This window comes from Cornus florida, unplaced genomic scaffold, assembly GCF_030987335.1.
Source record: "Cornus florida cultivar Cherokee Brave unplaced genomic scaffold, ASM3098733v1 CherokeeBrave_3.0.0_Hap2_Chr04, whole genome shotgun sequence".
Classification (NCBI taxonomy): Eukaryota; Viridiplantae; Streptophyta; class Magnoliopsida; order Cornales; family Cornaceae; genus Cornus; species Cornus florida.
The window spans coordinates 44,459,619-44,477,167 of NW_026775574.1; the positions used below are offsets into that span (position 1 = coordinate 44,459,619).

Genomic DNA, 17,549 nt, shown 5'->3' on the forward strand with positions numbered 1-17,549 from the left:
CGTTCTCTCCCAAATTTCCACAACCACTTGCCCAAGAGAGCTCTATTAAAGGGGATCAGCCTCCGAATGCCCAGGCCACCTATCTTAACAGGCTTGCAAATATGCACCCACTTGACTAGATGGAACTTGAACTCTTCGCCCCTTCCACACCACAGGAAATCCCGTTGAATTTTTTCGATCCTTTCAGCAACAGAACATGGAATCTGGAAAGGAAATAAGTGGGTAGCTTTGAAAGAGTGCTCTTAATAAGAGTGACCTTCCCCCCTTTCGACAAATATTGCTTCTTCCACCCCGCCAATTTCTTCTCAAACCTAGCAATCACAGGTCCCAAGTCCCAACCCTTCTAGAAGACACCCCCAAGGGCAAACCCAAATAATTAATAGGGAAAGAGCTCACCCCACACCCAAGAACTTCAGCTAATGAGAAAATGCCCTGAACTTCCCCAACCGGGACAAGCACGCTCTTGCCAACATTAACTTTCAACCCAAAAACTGCCTGAAAACAGACAAGAATACACCTCAAGTATATCAATTGGGCTGCTTCAGCATCACAAAAAACCAAAGTGTCATCTGCGAACAACAAATGGGATATCTCCACCGGATGAGTTGAATCTCTACCCACTCTGAATCCTTTGATAAAACTGAAATCCTCTGCCCTCTTCATCAGTCTACTCAACCCCTCCATAACAATGAGAAAGAGAAAGGACGACAATGGATCACCTTGTCTCAATCCCTGAGAACTTCTAAAGAAACCCTCAAGAGACCCATTCACAAGAACAGAGAACTTGACGGACGAGATATAAGTCTCTATCCAAATCCTCCATCTACTTTCAAAGCCCATTCTCTCAAGCAAATACAACACAAAACTCCAATTAACGTGATCGTAGGCCTTTTCGATGTCAAGCTTACATAAGACTCCCGGGACATCACTCGTCAGCTTAGAATCCACACATTCATCGGCGATGAGAACGGAATCAAGGATCTGCCTTCCCCCGATAAAGGCATTTTGTGACTCCGATATAACCCCATCCATAACATCCCTCAACCTGAGAGCAAGAACCTTAGCAATGAGCTTATAAATACAGCCCACCAAGCTAATTGGCCTAAAGTCCTTAATATTAGTAGCGCCACCCTTCCTAGGTATAAGAGCAATAAAAGAAGCATTTAACGACTTCTCAAAAACCCCGTGAGAATGAAACTCTTGAAAAGTACCCATAACCTCCCTTCTAACCACCTCTTAACTTTCCAATGGAAAGCGCATAGTGAACCCGTCAGGCCCCGGTGCTTTGTCGCCATTACAGCTCGACAAAGCTTTCAACACTTCCTTTTCGGTAAATGGAGCCTCTAGGCCATCTCTCTCAACCTCAGAAATAACATCAAAATTGAGACTGGCAAAATTAGGTCTCCAGCCCAACGACTTAGTGTAGAGCCTCTGATAGAAAGAAATAATCCCCCTACAAACCTCCTCCTCCCTACACAGCTCTTGACCATTAACCTGGATTCACCCGATGTAATTACTCCTTCTATGGGCATTTGCAAGCTTGTGGAAAAATTTTGTATTGCGATCCCTTCTTTGAGCCATAAGCCCCTAGACTTCTGACGCCATGAAATCTTTTCTATTGAAGCAATCTCAGTGAAATCTACTTGGCAAGCCGCTTTCCTAGAGCGAAAAAAATTCCCCCTCCACCCATTTCATCAAGGCGATCTATCTCAGAAATTTCAGCAAGGATCTTATTTTTCCTCCATTCGAGATTCCCAAACACCTCCTTATTCCACCTTTTTAGTTTAGTTTTGAGAGCCCGTAGTTTCTGGGCTAACACAAAACTAGTAGACCTGATAGCCGTGGCCTCTTCCCACCATGACCGGACAAACCCTTGGAAGTTCTCCACCAGCAGCCACATATTCTAAAAGCGAAACGGAGAACACCTAGAGCTCATACCCCCACAGTCCAAAACTAATGGAGTATGATCTGAAGTAACCTTGACTAACGCTGCCTGAACGACGTCTGGAAATTTCTCTTCCCACTCCCCAGAAATCAAGAACCTATCTAGCCGTGAGAGAGTAGCTGACTCCCTTCCACTAGACTACATAAAAGTTGCCCCTTCCAGAGGCAAATCAATGAGAAAGTGACCATCAACGAACTTCGAAAACTGAAACATCTCTGAAGACCACCTTCCCCCTATCGATCTCTCTAACGGGGATCGAACAGAATTAAAGTCCCCACCCAGGCACCAAGGAAGAACCAACAATCCCTGAACGTACCTAAGCTCCTCCCAAAGGAAGGGCCTCTCACTATCATCAACAGGTCCATAGACCCCAGAGAAAACTGATCTAAAGTTGTCCTCCTCCATCTTGAATGCCCAGGATAGAGAAAACCTCCCCCTCCAAGTGTCCATCCTAGACATCCACCGTTGATCCCACATGACTAGAATACTACCAGAGGTCCCTAAGGCATTCAATGCCTCCCATTCAGCGAAACGACCACCCCAAAGACTTTTAACCACCCCATCCTTCATCGATGCTAATTTAGTCTCTTGCAAACAGACAACATGGGCTCCCCACTCCTCAAAGCAGCCTTCACCACCCTCCTTTTGTCCGGATCGTTAAGACCTCGAACATTCTAGGAAATAATTCGTAGCTTCATTAAAGAACAGATAAAATCATCTCATGTCCTCCTTTCTTCCCACTCCTAGTCCTTCCCCTCTCCTTCATCACCCCTTCTTTCCCATCATAATTAACATATGAAATGAGATTCTTAACCTCCTGCTCCCCTTTCCAAGACGGTAAAGTTCTCTTGGTTTTAGCCCCTTCCATACCCTGGTTGATTCCTTCAATCTCTCTCCCTTCTGCAATATCTTAAAGGATGGATAGTGCTTGATCGTTTCTACCCTCACAAGTGACACCCAACAATTCACTAGTAGCACCAATATTCTCTACCACCCATTCCTTTCCCAAATCAACAATCGCTTCTAAACAATCGGGTTGCACTACGGCCAAAGGTTCCACCACTCCTCAACACCCCACAAGGAGAAGTAGAAGAAAAAGGAGCAGAGAGAGGGCTCCAAGGCTGAATAATAGAGGATGTACCTGGATAAGCAAGAGAACGAGCTATCCACTTCTGTTTGTCATTGCGGGACCATCGAGGACCATGGTGGGCCGGCTGAAAGCTCCGGTGAGAATACCTAGGACACCTTTCATTCTCCAAATCAAGAAAAGAGGGGAATGGCTCTTTTGTATATGTGAAACACCACCACCTACCGCGGCGAGAAATCCTCTCATCTGCGTTCGAACCGGTCTTGCTTGCACTAATCTTCATCCACCTCGTTTTCTCAGACACAGACTAGCTTCTGCTAACAGATGAGAAATCTGTATGTGTGAAACGCTGTGTTAAGGGTTAGACATGGGCCTGGGCTGATCTTCCATCACGGGGCCCCGTAAGGACATTTGGGATGGGCTTATCATTTGGAAAGAAAATGGATAAACTACTGGGCCCTCACTGGACCTTCCTCTTTATCCCTTCATGTACCCGAAGCCCAGCCCCAAACGATGATCCAAACTTGGCCTGTAAGGCCCATGATTCAAAACAAGCCCATCATTATCAGCCTCCTTTGCATAACCGATTCCAGACCTATCACATACTTGTCCACGTGTATGGACATCCTTAGTGCACGCATGCGTACTCTTTGTAGAGCCCCGTTCCCCACTCCCATGAGGCGCGTTGAAACGCACGCGTCTCTATCCTTGAGGGTCGAGATGGATCTAAATCTCTAGCCGGGATAAAGGCCGACGATGCCTTCCATAACTCGTTTCCTTGCGTCCATCCTTTGAACCCATAGTGGATTTCGGAAGGATAGATGGAGTGGATTCCTCCGACAAAGCAACCTTGAAGGCCACTCGTTGATCCTCTACAAAGACAAAGTCCGGAATCGCTCCTCCATCTAAAACATAGATGATAACTCTCTCACAATCCACCTTGTCGTCTGCCTCCATGCCTTTGAAACCACTACACGTCCCCTATGGCTTTAAACAACTTCTGACACCATAGATCAAAGGCTAGGCCGTACAACAACACCCTTTTTCTGCTGTCTCTAGGTTTCACCGCTGAACACCCTACTGCAAAGTACTAAACGTCGATTGATAGAATAGTATCTCCCCATTCCTTCTTTCCAGAAAGCAAAACCCTTTGTGCCTTATCCTTCGATGGCAATCTGAATAGAAAAAGGCAATTGGGCAAAGAAGAAACCACCACCCCACACGAAATCTGCCAGATGCCCACCTCTCAATCCTCTCGATACTTCCCACATCTCTATCGAAGTGTCCAACAAGGCATGATTTCAGAACGGTTTCGCGGCTCCTCGTGCTGTAACGATCAACCCTAAACACCCTACCCTCTCCAGTTGAAAAACAGTCGATCTCAATGTCAAGGTTGAGACAAGGAAGTCTCGCCGCCTTGAGAAAAGAGTGCTTCCTCTTAAGTCAACTTTTTCCAAGTTTAGTTGTGTTTGTTATGTTCACATTAATTATCGCAGGAACAAAATGGACCCTAAGGCAATCCAGTGTGTCTTTCTTGGATACTCTGCCACTCAGAAGGGGTATCCCTGTTATAACCTTACCACTCGTTGTTAGTTTGTCTCCATGGGTGTTACATTCTTCGAGTTTGTTCCCTTTTTTTCCCGTGCTCGGGATTCTGTATAGGGGGAGACTACTATTCATGTAGAGAATCCGTCTTCTACTCAAAGGGAATGTCTTCTTCCATTGCATGTTCCCCTTCTACTTCTCCGAACATTAATGATTTGCAGTAGGGAAAGCAGCCAATTGTCTATACTAAGAGGGCAAAACAAGTCATTGACTTACCCCAGGACCAAGAAGTCTCCCTCGATCCTGATTCTTTTCCCAATAGTATTCCTGTTGATCTTGATGTCCCTATTGTCCTTCGTAAGGGTGTTCGTAGTTGTACAAAACATCATATCTCAATTTGTATTCTATGATGCCTTATCTCCAACATATCATGCTTTCATTTCCTTTATCTCGTCTGTTTCTGTTCCTTCTAGGGTTTCAAATGCTCTCAGTGAAACTCCATGAAAGGAAGCCATGCTTAAGGAAATTAAGGCCCTTGAGAAGAATGGTACTTGGGATATTGTTTCATTGCCGAGGGGTAAGAAACCAGTAGGCTGCAAATGGGTCTACACAATAAAGTATCTTGCAGATGGAACAATTGAGAGATATAAGGCCCGGTTAGTTGCAAAGGGCTTCACTCAAACCTATGGGATGGATTATCAGGAAACATTTGCTCTAGTTGCCAAACACGTGTCCTTCTTTCTTTGGCAACTAATTTGTCTTAGCCTTTACATCAGCTGGATGTAAAAAATGCTTTCCTTTATGGTGACTTGGAGGAAAAGGTGTATATGACTATGCCACCAGGGTTTAAGCTTGCCAATGGTCATAATTTAGTGTGCAAGCTGAATAAAGTCTTGTATGGTTTAAAACAGTCGCCGCATACTTGGTTTGAGAGGTTCAACACTACTGTGAAGAGAATGGGGTACACATAGAGTCAAACAAATCATACTCTTTTTATCAAGAAGCAACACGACTGCACCATTGTCCTTATTGTATATTTTGATGATATTGTTATCACTGGAAATGATCCAGAAGAGATTCATCGAATGGAGTCATTCTTGAGGACAAAATTTGAGGTTAAAGACCTCAGACCATTGAGATACTTTCTTGGCATCAAGTTGTGCAGATCCAAGAAAGGGGTGTTCATTTCTCAACGGAAGCATGTGTCAGATTTGTTGGCTGAAACCGGTATGCTTAGAGCTAAACCTATTGATATTCCCATTGAGCAGAACCATAGGCTTAATGATATAGATGGCAACCCATTAGATGATGTGGGAAGATTTCAGCGATTGGTTGGGAGACTGATTTACCTATCTCTCACACATTCGGCTATTGGATATTGCCTACGCTGTTAATGCGATTAGTCAGTTTATGCATGCACCACGTACACCTCATCTTGAGGCTACTCAATATGTTCTTCGCTACCTCAAGGGTTCACCTAGTAAGGTGATATTGTTTGGCCGTCATGGCCACTTGCACGTTGAAGCCCATATGGATGCTGATTGGGCAGGGTCTGTGGCATATCGATGATCTACTTCAAGATATTGCACATTTGTTGGAGGGAATCTTGTTTCATGGCGAAGCAAGAAATGGTCTGTACTAGCTAAATCTAGTGTAGAGGCTGAGTTTAGATCCATGGCACATGAAATTTGTGAGTTGTTATGCCTACAAACTATGTTGAATGAGTTGGGTTAAACTGTCCGCGAGTCAATGAATTTGCATTGTGACAACAAGGCAGCTATTAGCATTACCCACAATCTAGTTCAGCATGACAAGACAAAGCACGTCGAAGTTGATTGGCACTTCATTAAGGAAAAGCTTCATCTTGGGCTGATTTGTACTCCATACGTCAACACACTTGATCAGGTTGCTGAAGTTTTTACTAAGGGTGTGAGCAAGACTTGCTTGCAAAATATGTTAGTCAAGTTGGGCATGATAGATATATTTGCACCAACTTGAGGGGGAGTGTTGTCAGGGGCTTATTTGTTATTACTTATATGATGTTGGGGGCTTATGTGTAATTTTTGAAACTTCTTAATATAAATACAATGTGGTGGAAGGATGAAAGTATTCTTTCATTCTTCTCTCTTTCCCCATCTTTCTCTCTTTTTCTCTCTTCTTCTTCTTCTTCTTCTTCTTCTTCTTCTTCTTCTTCTAATTTATTGCTAGTTTGATTATGTCTTAAAGACGACAATAGGCACAAACTTGTGTCAAACCACGTTGAATTCGTGTCTTGTGTGGTGCTTGTTTTTGTCGTATTTCGTGATTGTTTCTTGGTTCGTTACTGTTTGTAGCAACACAATGCAATCTTTAAGAAAGTTGAAAAGATAAAGGCAAAACAGGATATAATTAAAGAATGTGGTAGTGATGGATCCATGGGTGTTTTTAGGGGTGCCAAACAGAGCCCCGACCTATAGAATCATGGTTACATAGATCTATAAGGAGTAACTAAATTTAAAGGGCCTTTAAATCCAATTCCTTGAATATCTTTTCCAAAAAGGTGATCTAACTCACCTAAAACCGATGTTAGGTGTAGTCTCCATATATTTCTATAAGACCCTTTACAAAATAATCAATTCTTGCTGCATTAAACATATTTGACACATTCCATTCCCTTTTAAAACATATTTCTAAAAGTAATATACTCAGAATGAAGCAAGTCAAAAATCGGATTGTGGCACATGTCTCAAACCTGATGCCATTTTGCCATCAATTTCAATGTGGAGAGGACCATTCACCATTGTGGAACTAAGAAGCCTTATTACTTCTTTTTTTATAAGTAAAAGTTCATTAAAGACCACACAAACGGGGGACACGGTCCAAAAAGAAGCCCTATTACTTCATAGAGTTTTTTTTTTCGAAAATTTTCTTTCAAGAGATGTTTTGATAAGAGGATTCAAAGCAAAATTTTCAGAGGTAAAAATCGCATCACAAGATAACACTCTGAATCATACTCGAAGTGGAAACTCAAAGAAGCTTATGGATAGTAGGAAGTCTAGTAGAAGAAATATAGACTTTTTAGTTATGAATTTCAAGCAAATTGGTCTTTACAAACAGTGATTGGACCCATAATATGAACTAGTTCACTAAAAACAAGAAGTTCAATAGAGAGAACTAAACAACTACTACTAAAATCCCAAAATGATCGAAGGGCAAACTCAGGGCACGAGGCTCCCGCCATTGCGGGGTTTGGGGAGGGTCAGATGTATGCAGCCTTAACTCCACATGCGAAGAGGCTGTATCCATGTTTCGAACTCGTGACCTCCAAGTCATAATGGAACAACCTTACTGTTAGCATATATGATACCACGATTTATGGTATAACTTACCATAATAGTAGAGATTTTACTGTGCTATAGAATATGCCATTGAATATGCTTTAAAATAAGTTGTGATTTGATTTTGATTTGATTTAGTTTCCTTTCTTGCAATATGAGCATGTGCTCATTTTATCCATAAATACTAGAGGTATGAATGAGTAATTCATATCATTCAAGCCTTTACGCAATTCTCTCATTTATCTTCTTTTTATATATTTCTACTTGGTATCAGAGCCAACACCTTTCCACACCTTTCAGCAACCTTGCTACTTGTGCGACAACTACCTTAGGCAGTTTGTGACATTGTGTGACGTTGCCTACACATGTTTTTCTGTGTTGCTGTTTTGTGATCGAAAACAGGTATTTTTAAGTTTTGCAATTTCTTTTTCACTCTTCTAGGGTTGGGTAAATTGGGATAGTTGGTTTCCAACACCTAGAAGGGCTTAGGTAAAAATAAAAAATAAAAAAAAAAAAAAATTAGTCTACAAAGAGGTTCCGGATATTAAGCAGGAGGCTATCTGGCTATATGTAAGCGGGAAGTGCTCCTTAAAAAAGGTATGTATTTGGATTTTTCAGGAATAGTCTGAGGAGACATTGTTGTTGTTTATGGTCTGAGGAGACCCTTTGATTTATTAACAGAATTTGTGGTGTTTTTGGAGTTTTTTATTGTCGTGTGACAGATTATGGCAGACTCAGGGTCCTCGACTGTTAATTCTGTGGGTGGTGGTGCCATTTTTCCCACCAACTCATCAGAAAATCCAGGACTTCAAATCACCACAGTGAAGTTGGATGGTTCCAACTATTTGATTTGGGCACAGTCTGCCAAGATATTCATTGGTGGCAAAGGCAAGATTGGCTATATTACTAGTTCTAAGAAAGAGCCAATTGAGTCAGAGAAGGCACATCCACAGTGGTTTGCAGATAACGCTATGGTTATGTCTTAGCTAGTCAATTCGATGCAACTAAACATAGCTGTTGGCTATATGTTTATGAAGACTGCTAATCAGGTTTGGGATTCAGTTCAACGCACTTATTCTCAGAGGCAGAATAATGCACGAATTTTCCAGCTGGGGCGAGATATCACCAGGATTTCTCAGGGTGACTTGACAGTTTCAGGTTACATCGTTAAGTTTCGTGCTATTTGGAGGAGATGTCATATTATGATTCCTACCACTCTTGGAAGGATCCAAATGATGCAATTTTATATGCAGGAATTGTGGAGAAGAATCGAGTGTTTCAGTTTCTTGCTGGGTTGAACGACGAGTATGAGTATGCTCGTGTTCATTTATTGGGCTTATCTTCATTCCCTACTCTTGAGGATGCATACTCCTATAGGTTGTCAGATGAGAGCCGCCGGACTCATCGATTAGGTGTTGCTTCTGTTGATCGTTCTACTATGGCAGTTCGGATTCCCAACCTTTCAAGAACGTCACCATCCCAGTCAGTTCAGAGCACTACCACCGATCCTCCTCTGGGGCGACACCGTGGACGGTGCGACCATTGCGGAAAAATTGGTCACATCAAATCTTGTTGTTATGTTCTACATGGACGTCTACTGCAACAGAAACAACAGCCTCGATCCTCTGCACATTTTGTTACACAACCAGTCTCGTTGTCAACTCCTGATAACCCTACCTCTACATCTTCTGCCACAGTTACCTTGACTCAAGCTGATCTGGACAAGTTCAAGCAATTCTTCAACCAAATGGAGGCATCATCTCAGCCAACCTCCACATATGCCCACTAAGGTACTATTGCGTCTGCACATAGCGTATCTACATCTTCAACATCATGGATCATTGATTCTGGTGCTTCAGACAATATAACTGGTATGTCCTCACTCTTCCAATCTTATAGTATCTGCTCTGACCAATGCAAGGTCCGCCTTGCGAATGGTTCTCCATCTTCCATTGCTGGGAAGGGTCACATATCAGTTACTCCTTCATTAACTTTGTCAAATACACTTCATGTTCCAAAGTTGACTACAAATCTTATTTCTGTTAGTAGCGTTACCAAACAATTAAATTATAGTGTAACGTTCTTTCCCTCTCATTGTATTTTTCAGGATCTAGTGTCGAAATGGACGATTGGCAGTGGGCGTGAAGTGGACGGTTTATACCTGTTGGATGCTCCTTTGTCACCTCCAGCACATTCAGCTTCATTTTCTAATATTGTTTCATCTAATACAGCCCAGCTTATGCGTTGGCACATGCATTTAGGACATATTTCTTTTCGTTATTTGAAACATTTATTTCCTTCCTTATTTTGTAACGTGGCAGTGTCAGATTTATCTTGTGAAACATGTCATATGGCTAAACATGTTCGTTCCAATTATCCTGCTAGTAGTAATAAATCTGCTTTAACACCTTTTGATCTTGTTCATTCAGATGTGTGGGGTCCTTGCCCAGTTACTTCTAGTCTTGGGTTTAGATATTTCGTGTTGTTCATTGATAATCATAGTCGTGTTACTTGGGTTTATCTTATGAAAACCAAAAATGAGGTATACACCATTTTTAAAAATTTTATGACTGGTTCAGACTCAATATGGTTGTATCATAAAAAAATTCCGATCTGACCAAGGTACAGAGCACACTTATGAGGAGGTACAATGGCTATGTACAGAATTTGGGATTGAGCATCAGATGGCTAATGTTAAAACTCCTCAACAGAATGGTCGTTCTGAGCGAAAGAATCGACACATCCTTGACTTCGCCAGAGCAATCTGCATTGGCATGAATGTTCCCCAGTCATTTTGGGGAGATGCAGTTCTTACCGCTGTTTACATCATTAATAGGACTCCTTCTAGGATTCTTAACTTTGCAATCTTTTTTTGATTCCTCCACGAATCTTCGGGTGTGTGTGCTTTGTTCAGCAGTTGGGCAGACTCATACAAAGCTTGACCCCAAGGCTTTGAAGTATGTGTTTTTGGGCTATTCTCACTCTCCAAAAGGTTATAGGTGTTACCATCCTCCCAGTCGTCGGCGATTTATATCCATGGATGTTTCTTTCTTTGAGCATACACCATACTATAGTGGTTCAATTGGTTCTCAGAGTGAATGGTTCCCATTGAATATAATGGATGATCACCTTCTTCCTTCTTCAACTCCTCTACCATTACCTGTTTCTTCTTCTATGATTCCTCCTCGTGATACCCCTCCAGCAGGAGGAATTGTTCCTTTTTCACAGGTTTATAGTAGGAGACAACAGGTACAAGCTTCTACTCCCACGATCGACTGCCTTGTTCCCTCGACACCAGCTCCGCCTTCTCAAGCTATTGTTTCGCTTGATGATCGCCCCATTGCTCTTCGAAAGGGTAAACGTTCTTGTACTTACCCTATTTCTAATTTTGTTTCTGATTATGCTCTCTCACCCTCCTATCGGAGTTTTCTTGTTTCTGTTACCTCGGTCCTTGTTCCTTCTAGTGTTGCAAATACACTAGCACAACCTCAATAGCGTGATGCTATGACAAAAGAACTATAAGCGCTTGAGAAAAATCAGACTTGGGACATGGTTCCGCTTCCTATTGGACAAAAAGCTGTGAGTTGCCGTTGGGTGTTTACAGTTAAGCATAATCCAGATGGGTCAGTTGCTCGTTACAAGGCCCGATTATTTGCCAAGGGTTATGCTCAGACTTATGGCATAGATTATCAGAAGACTTTTGCCACTGTTGCCAAGATGAATACCATCCGTGTATTATTTTCCGTTGCTGCAATTCGATCTTGGCCTCTATTTCAGTTAGATGTTAAGAATGCCTTTCTCAATGGTGATTTGCAGGGGGAGGTGTATATGGTTCCTCCTCCGGGCTTTCGTTCTCCTACTCATTCTGGTATGGTATGTCGTCTTCGTCGTTCTCTGTATGGCCTTAAGCAGTCTCCTCGAGCTTGGTCTGATCGCTTTGGCACTGCTATGCTCAAGTTTGGTTTCCATCAAAGTGCAGCTGATCATACCTTGTTTTTACGTCATTCAGGCGGTAAGACAGTTGCTCTCATTCTGTATGTCGATGATATTGTTCTTACCGACGATGATACTACCAGAATTGATGAGGTTAAGAGCTATCTTGCCCGTCAGTTTGAGATTAAGGATCTTGGTCCCCTACGGTACTTCTTGGGCATTGAGATGGCTCGCTCCAAGACTGGCATTTTCATCTCTCAACGCAAGTATGTTCTTGACTTGCTTTCTGCTTCTGGTCAGCTTGGCGCTCATCCTGCTGATACTCCGATTGAGCAGAATCATCGGTTGGCTACTTCTAAGGGGGAGTTATTGTCAGATATTGGTCAGTATCAACGACTTGTGGGGAAGCTCATCTATTTATCCATGACTCGACCTGACATTGCTTATGCTGTGAGTGTCGTGAGTCAATTCATGCACTCTACTCGTGCCCCTCTCCTTGATGCAGCTATTCGGATCCTTCGTTACTTAAAAGGGTGTCCAGGCCGTGGTATTTTGTTTGCCAATCATGGTCACTTACGTGTTGAGGCTTGGACAGATGCTGATTATGCAAGATCAATTTCAGATAGGAGGTCTACTTCAGGTTCTTGTACCACTATTGGTGGTAACTTGGTTTCTTGGCGCAGTAAGAAGCAGGATGTTGTCTCTCGATCTAGTGTAGAGGCAGAGTAAAGGGCTATGACTCTTGGGGTAGGTGAGTTGCTTTGGCTGAAAACCTTGATGACAGACTTGTGCCTTCCAGTGTCGCTTCCATTCTCACTCTACTGCGACAAGTCTGCCATTAGCATAGCAGCAATTCCCATTCAGCATGACAGGACTAAGCATATAGAGGTGAACCGTCACTTCGTTCGAGAGAAGATCATCTCTGGTCAAATTTGCACTCCATTTGTCACAAGCTCTCAGCAACTTGCAGACATACTTACAAAGGGCGTTAGCAAGATTGTGTTTGAGAATGCATTGTTCAAGTTGGGCGTTTCAGATATCCACGCACCAACTTGAGGGGGAGTGTTAGCATATATGATACCACGATTTATGGTATGACTTACAATAATAGCAGAGATTTGACTATGCATATGTTAGCATATATGATACCACGATTTACGGTATGACTTACCATAATAGCAGAGATTTGACTATGCTATAGAATATGCCATAGAATATGCTTTAAAATAAGTTGTGAATTGATTTTGATTTGATTTAGTTTCCTTTCTTGTAATATAAGCATGTGCTCATTTTATCTAATACTAGAGCTGTGAATGACTAATTCATATCATTCAAGTTTTTTCGCAATTCTCTCCTTTCTCTTCTTTTTATATATTTCTACTCTTACCGTGCGCCAAGGCTTGCCCCCTAAAATACCGAAATGATCTAATATTCAGAATTATAAAGTCCATCCCCCATGCATTATGATTGTTGAAGTATAAAGTATCCTAAACAAAACCCAACTTACAATTCCTCATTAACATGTTGTTCATAACCTGCACCTAGCCATAACTCCCCACTTCCTATTTTCATAAATGATTCCAGGCAAGTCGAAGCTTGTCTTTCTTCTACAAAGCATATAATATCATTTGAAGCATTGAGTAACACTTTGATGATCGATGATGACACAATTCATCAAGCAACTTTTCATTGTAAACATCTGAAGAAGATTCAAAATTAAGCAAATAGTGAAATTTCATGCTAGGCAAAGAGGAGAAAAAAGAACCCCCCCCAAAAAATAATAATAATAATAATAAAACAAAATATATATAAAAATAGGCAAAGGCATGAATCCTTCCTGCATGTCAACCTAGATCCTAATCAACCCTCCTTACAAATTGAAGGTAAGTTCCAAATAGGACAAATCGGCGTGTATGTTGTGATTTACATATGCAGCAAATAAATAATATAAATAAATAAGCTAAATAAACAAGAAACTGAGGTTTGTATTGTTTAGCTTAAGACAACCATTAGAAACTCTAACAAAGAAACTATAAAATAGTGGATCAATTATCAACTGAATTAGTCACAAATTAAATGATTCAATATGGAATTGGAGCTTCATCGAGCATAACACAGACGAAAATAACAAACTGTATGAAGCCATAAATTCATCAAGTACCTGGAAATTGTCAAATGCACGATGTGGAATGTTATCATCAAATTGTTCCATTGCATCCCACGGCCCATCTCCCACTCCAACAAAAATAATTGAAAGAGGATATTGGCTGCTTATGAAAAATAACAATCATTAAGAGCAACAAAAATCCCATCATAACTCAAGTCCACAAGATGGCTAACTCTTTACCTTGCAGCAACAATAGAGTTTACAGTTGCTTGTTCTTGTAAGCTTAACCTTCCAGGTTGAATATGAGGACCCCTGGTAACCTATTTATAAATTATAGAATTTTTGAAAGAGGAAAAAAATAATAATAAAAAAGAGTAATAAGTTCAAAAGATTTCACTGAAATTTTTGAAAAAACAATGAAAAGGAATGGAAGCCATGGTATAAAATATTATTTATGAACCTGTCCATCTGCAATAATGACGAGGACATGATACTGCCCATTGCTTCTGTCCACAATATCAATAGCAGCATCAATTATGGGGGCAAAAGAAGTGGGACCTATATGTTAAGTGGATACTCATCAATAAAAATAAAAATAAAAAATCTATGACACAACAGCTCAAATTTATATTTCAGGTATTTTGAATAATATATGAAATTTGCAACGCAGCTTGATTTTTTTTCCTTGGCAAGCACCCATTTGCCCTTATGGGGGACTTGAACCTTCACCATCCATATCTCACCCATTTTCCTTGGCAACGCGGCTCAACTTTGGAGTAGGGAAAAAGTTCAGCAGAACACACTCGCATTTTTAATCAAGTGTGAATTGTGTGAAATGCACAATATAGGTAACAAAATAGAATCCAGAGCTCTCTCTTACCCACTAAAAGAAAAAGAAAAAAAAAATATATATATATATATATATATATATATGAATGGAAAAAAAATAAAAAGAACAAAGAAGGAAGAAGAAAAAGGATAGAAGTAAGTGTTCAATGTAACGTCCCAAAAAATTTTCACCTTGAATACAGGAAATATGTCTGAACTCTGAACTAAACCGTAAACTCTAGATGAATTAAGGTTTCAATTAGAAGAATAAAACCCAAAAAATGAAAATGAAAATAATAATAATAATAATAAATAAAAGAAAGAAAAATAAGAGCAAATCTTGAAAGGTGTAGGGGCAAAAATGACCAAACATCTAAATTAGTGGAGCTTGATTGATCTATTGTAGGTGCTCAAATAGATCAACTTCCATGGTGGTGTGCCAATTGACATGACACAGTGGAGCTTGATTGATTGAATGGTACCTCGGTCAATCGAGCATGCTTATATGGAAAAAAATAAAGATGCGGCAGAGGGTTCCCAAGAAGCATGCCCCATATAATAAGGGGAGAAAGATGGAGTGAAAAAAAGAATACAAGAAAGACAAGAGAAGGAAGGAAGGAGAGGAAAGGAAAATAAGAAGTAGAGGAGACTCGGTCAGAAATAATCGAGCTACCAATCTCCCAAGCTCACAATAGATCTGAGTAATTGGAATGAAGTTGCATTCCTTCAAGGTAGGCAACTGAACCTATTTTCCCTAACATAATTCTTATGTGCTAAATTGAAGAAGATAATGTGTATCTTCTACGCTAATATAACTCAATTCAGCACTTACTTTTGAATAAATTAAGTACTTATTCAATTAAATGTGTTTAATAATACAATTTGGATACCACTTTGTTATGGGCCCTCATCTAGGCATATGGGCTGACCCCACTAAGTTGACTAGGAGAAGGATTGTTATTCATGGTAATCACATTATGTGAATCTCTACTATAAGGAAACAAATACTGTAATTGATATACTTGAAGGACAAGCAATGCAAGTCCTAATAGGATTCAACCTCTTTGTATCATTATAAATAGAGACTAGACCTCCCAATAAAGATATACAATAATTCTTCATGCACAATATCAGTTTTGAATTAATCATCTTATTTCTGAGTGTAGTAAGGAATTGGTTGACTATTCTAAGTTAACAAATTTATGCACCTATACTATGGCATTGGAAGAAAGGTCCAAATAGATGACTGAAATCTGGACTAACTCAACCAAGCAAATGGGAAGGACAGGTATTGGCTATAATCTTAGCTCATCTGAGAAGGTAAAACAAACCTCATCACACTCTATCTTTGTTAATTCTGAAAGTGGTGAAGTTTATGTTGCTTATCCTATTACTGTCAATGCATGTAGACCTAAGTATGAATTGCTTCAGTCAACTTATATCACTTTAAAGCATGATCATTTAAATGTTGCATCATATGCCAATAGAAACTCTAAAGCTAAACTTGCATATGTAAAGAAATCTGAATTGAAGCATGGTAGTGTATCTAAGATAAACAAGTTATTTGAGAAAACTAGAATGATGTGGATACCTAAGAAACAGAATGCCATTAGCATGCTCATTTACACTGCATTCAAAGCATGCAGCATTAGTACTAAATGGTATATTAACAGTGGTTGCTCTAGACGCATGATAGGTGACATGTCAAAATTTGAAAAACTTGAGAAGTATGATGGTGGCACAATTATCTTTGGAGATAACAAAAAGGCCAAAATTGTAGGAAAATGAATCATATCTAAAACTGCTGAAATCCCCATAATTAAAGATGTTTTATATGTTAAGGGCCTTAAAAATAATTTGCTTAGTGTTAGTCAATTATGTGACATAGGATGCATGGTATGCTTTGACAAGAATGATTGTAAAGTTGTTGATGAACACTCGGAAAAATGTTATTTTCTGCTAGTAGATCCCCAACAAATGTTTATATTATTGCTGAGGATACATCTTTGCTTGTATGCAATTTGTCTGAAACTGATGATAGCATTTTATGGCATAAAAGTCTAGGTCATATGCATGCTAGGAACATTATGAATGTGGTTAAATACAAAGCAGCTAGAGGTATACCTGACTTAAAATTTAATGAAAAGCATGTATGCAAAGCATGTCAAATTGGCAAACAAACTAAAGTCTCATTCAAGTCTAAAGTACTCAATACCTCACAACCACTTGATATTATACATATGGATTTATGTGGACCCACTAGAACCACAAGCTTAGGTGGAAGTAGATATTTCATGCTTCTGATTGATGACTTATTCTAATGAATATATTTTCTGTGAGAAAAATCTAAGAATATTAACCATTTTATCAAGTTTGTCAACATTGTAGAAAATGAGAAAAATTGCAGGTTAAAAAGACTGAGATCAAACTTTGGCACTGAGTTCACAATGAATGAGTTTGAGGCATTCTGTGATTCAAGAGGAGTCAAGAAAGAATTCTCAGCAGTTGCCACTCCACAGCAGAATGGAGTTGTTGAAAGAAAGAACAGGATCGTTCAAGAAATGGGCAAAACTTTAATGTTGGAAGGAGGCCTTTCAAAAGGTTTCTGGGCAGAAGCTACAAACACAGCTGTTTACATTATCAACGGAGTACTTCTGAGACCACAATCCACCAAAACTCCTTTTGAGTTGTGGTATGGAAGACCTGCAACAGGTCATTACTTCAAAGTCTTTGGGAGCAAGTGCTACAATCTTAATCACCTCGACAGTCTTGGAAAGTTTGATGCCA

General features: G+C 40.2%; 1 protein-coding gene across 3 annotated transcripts in view; it reads right to left on the reverse strand.

Annotated features, from left to right (window-relative positions):
* LOC132303204 (E3 ubiquitin-protein ligase RGLG3) overlaps nucleotides 1-17,549 on the reverse strand; it is a 102,471-nt gene that overhangs the window by 29,253 nt on the left and 55,669 nt on the right. For all 3 annotated transcript variants that reach the window (XM_059800372.1, XM_059800373.1, XM_059800371.1), the window contains 3 exons: nucleotides 14,395-14,492; nucleotides 14,175-14,254; nucleotides 13,989-14,094 (listed from right to left, as the gene is read on the reverse strand). In XM_059800372.1, coding sequence (XP_059656355.1) covers nucleotides 13,989-14,094; nucleotides 14,175-14,254; nucleotides 14,395-14,492 — 284 coding nt within the window. The remainder of the gene's footprint in view (nucleotides 1-13,988; nucleotides 14,095-14,174; nucleotides 14,255-14,394; nucleotides 14,493-17,549) is intronic.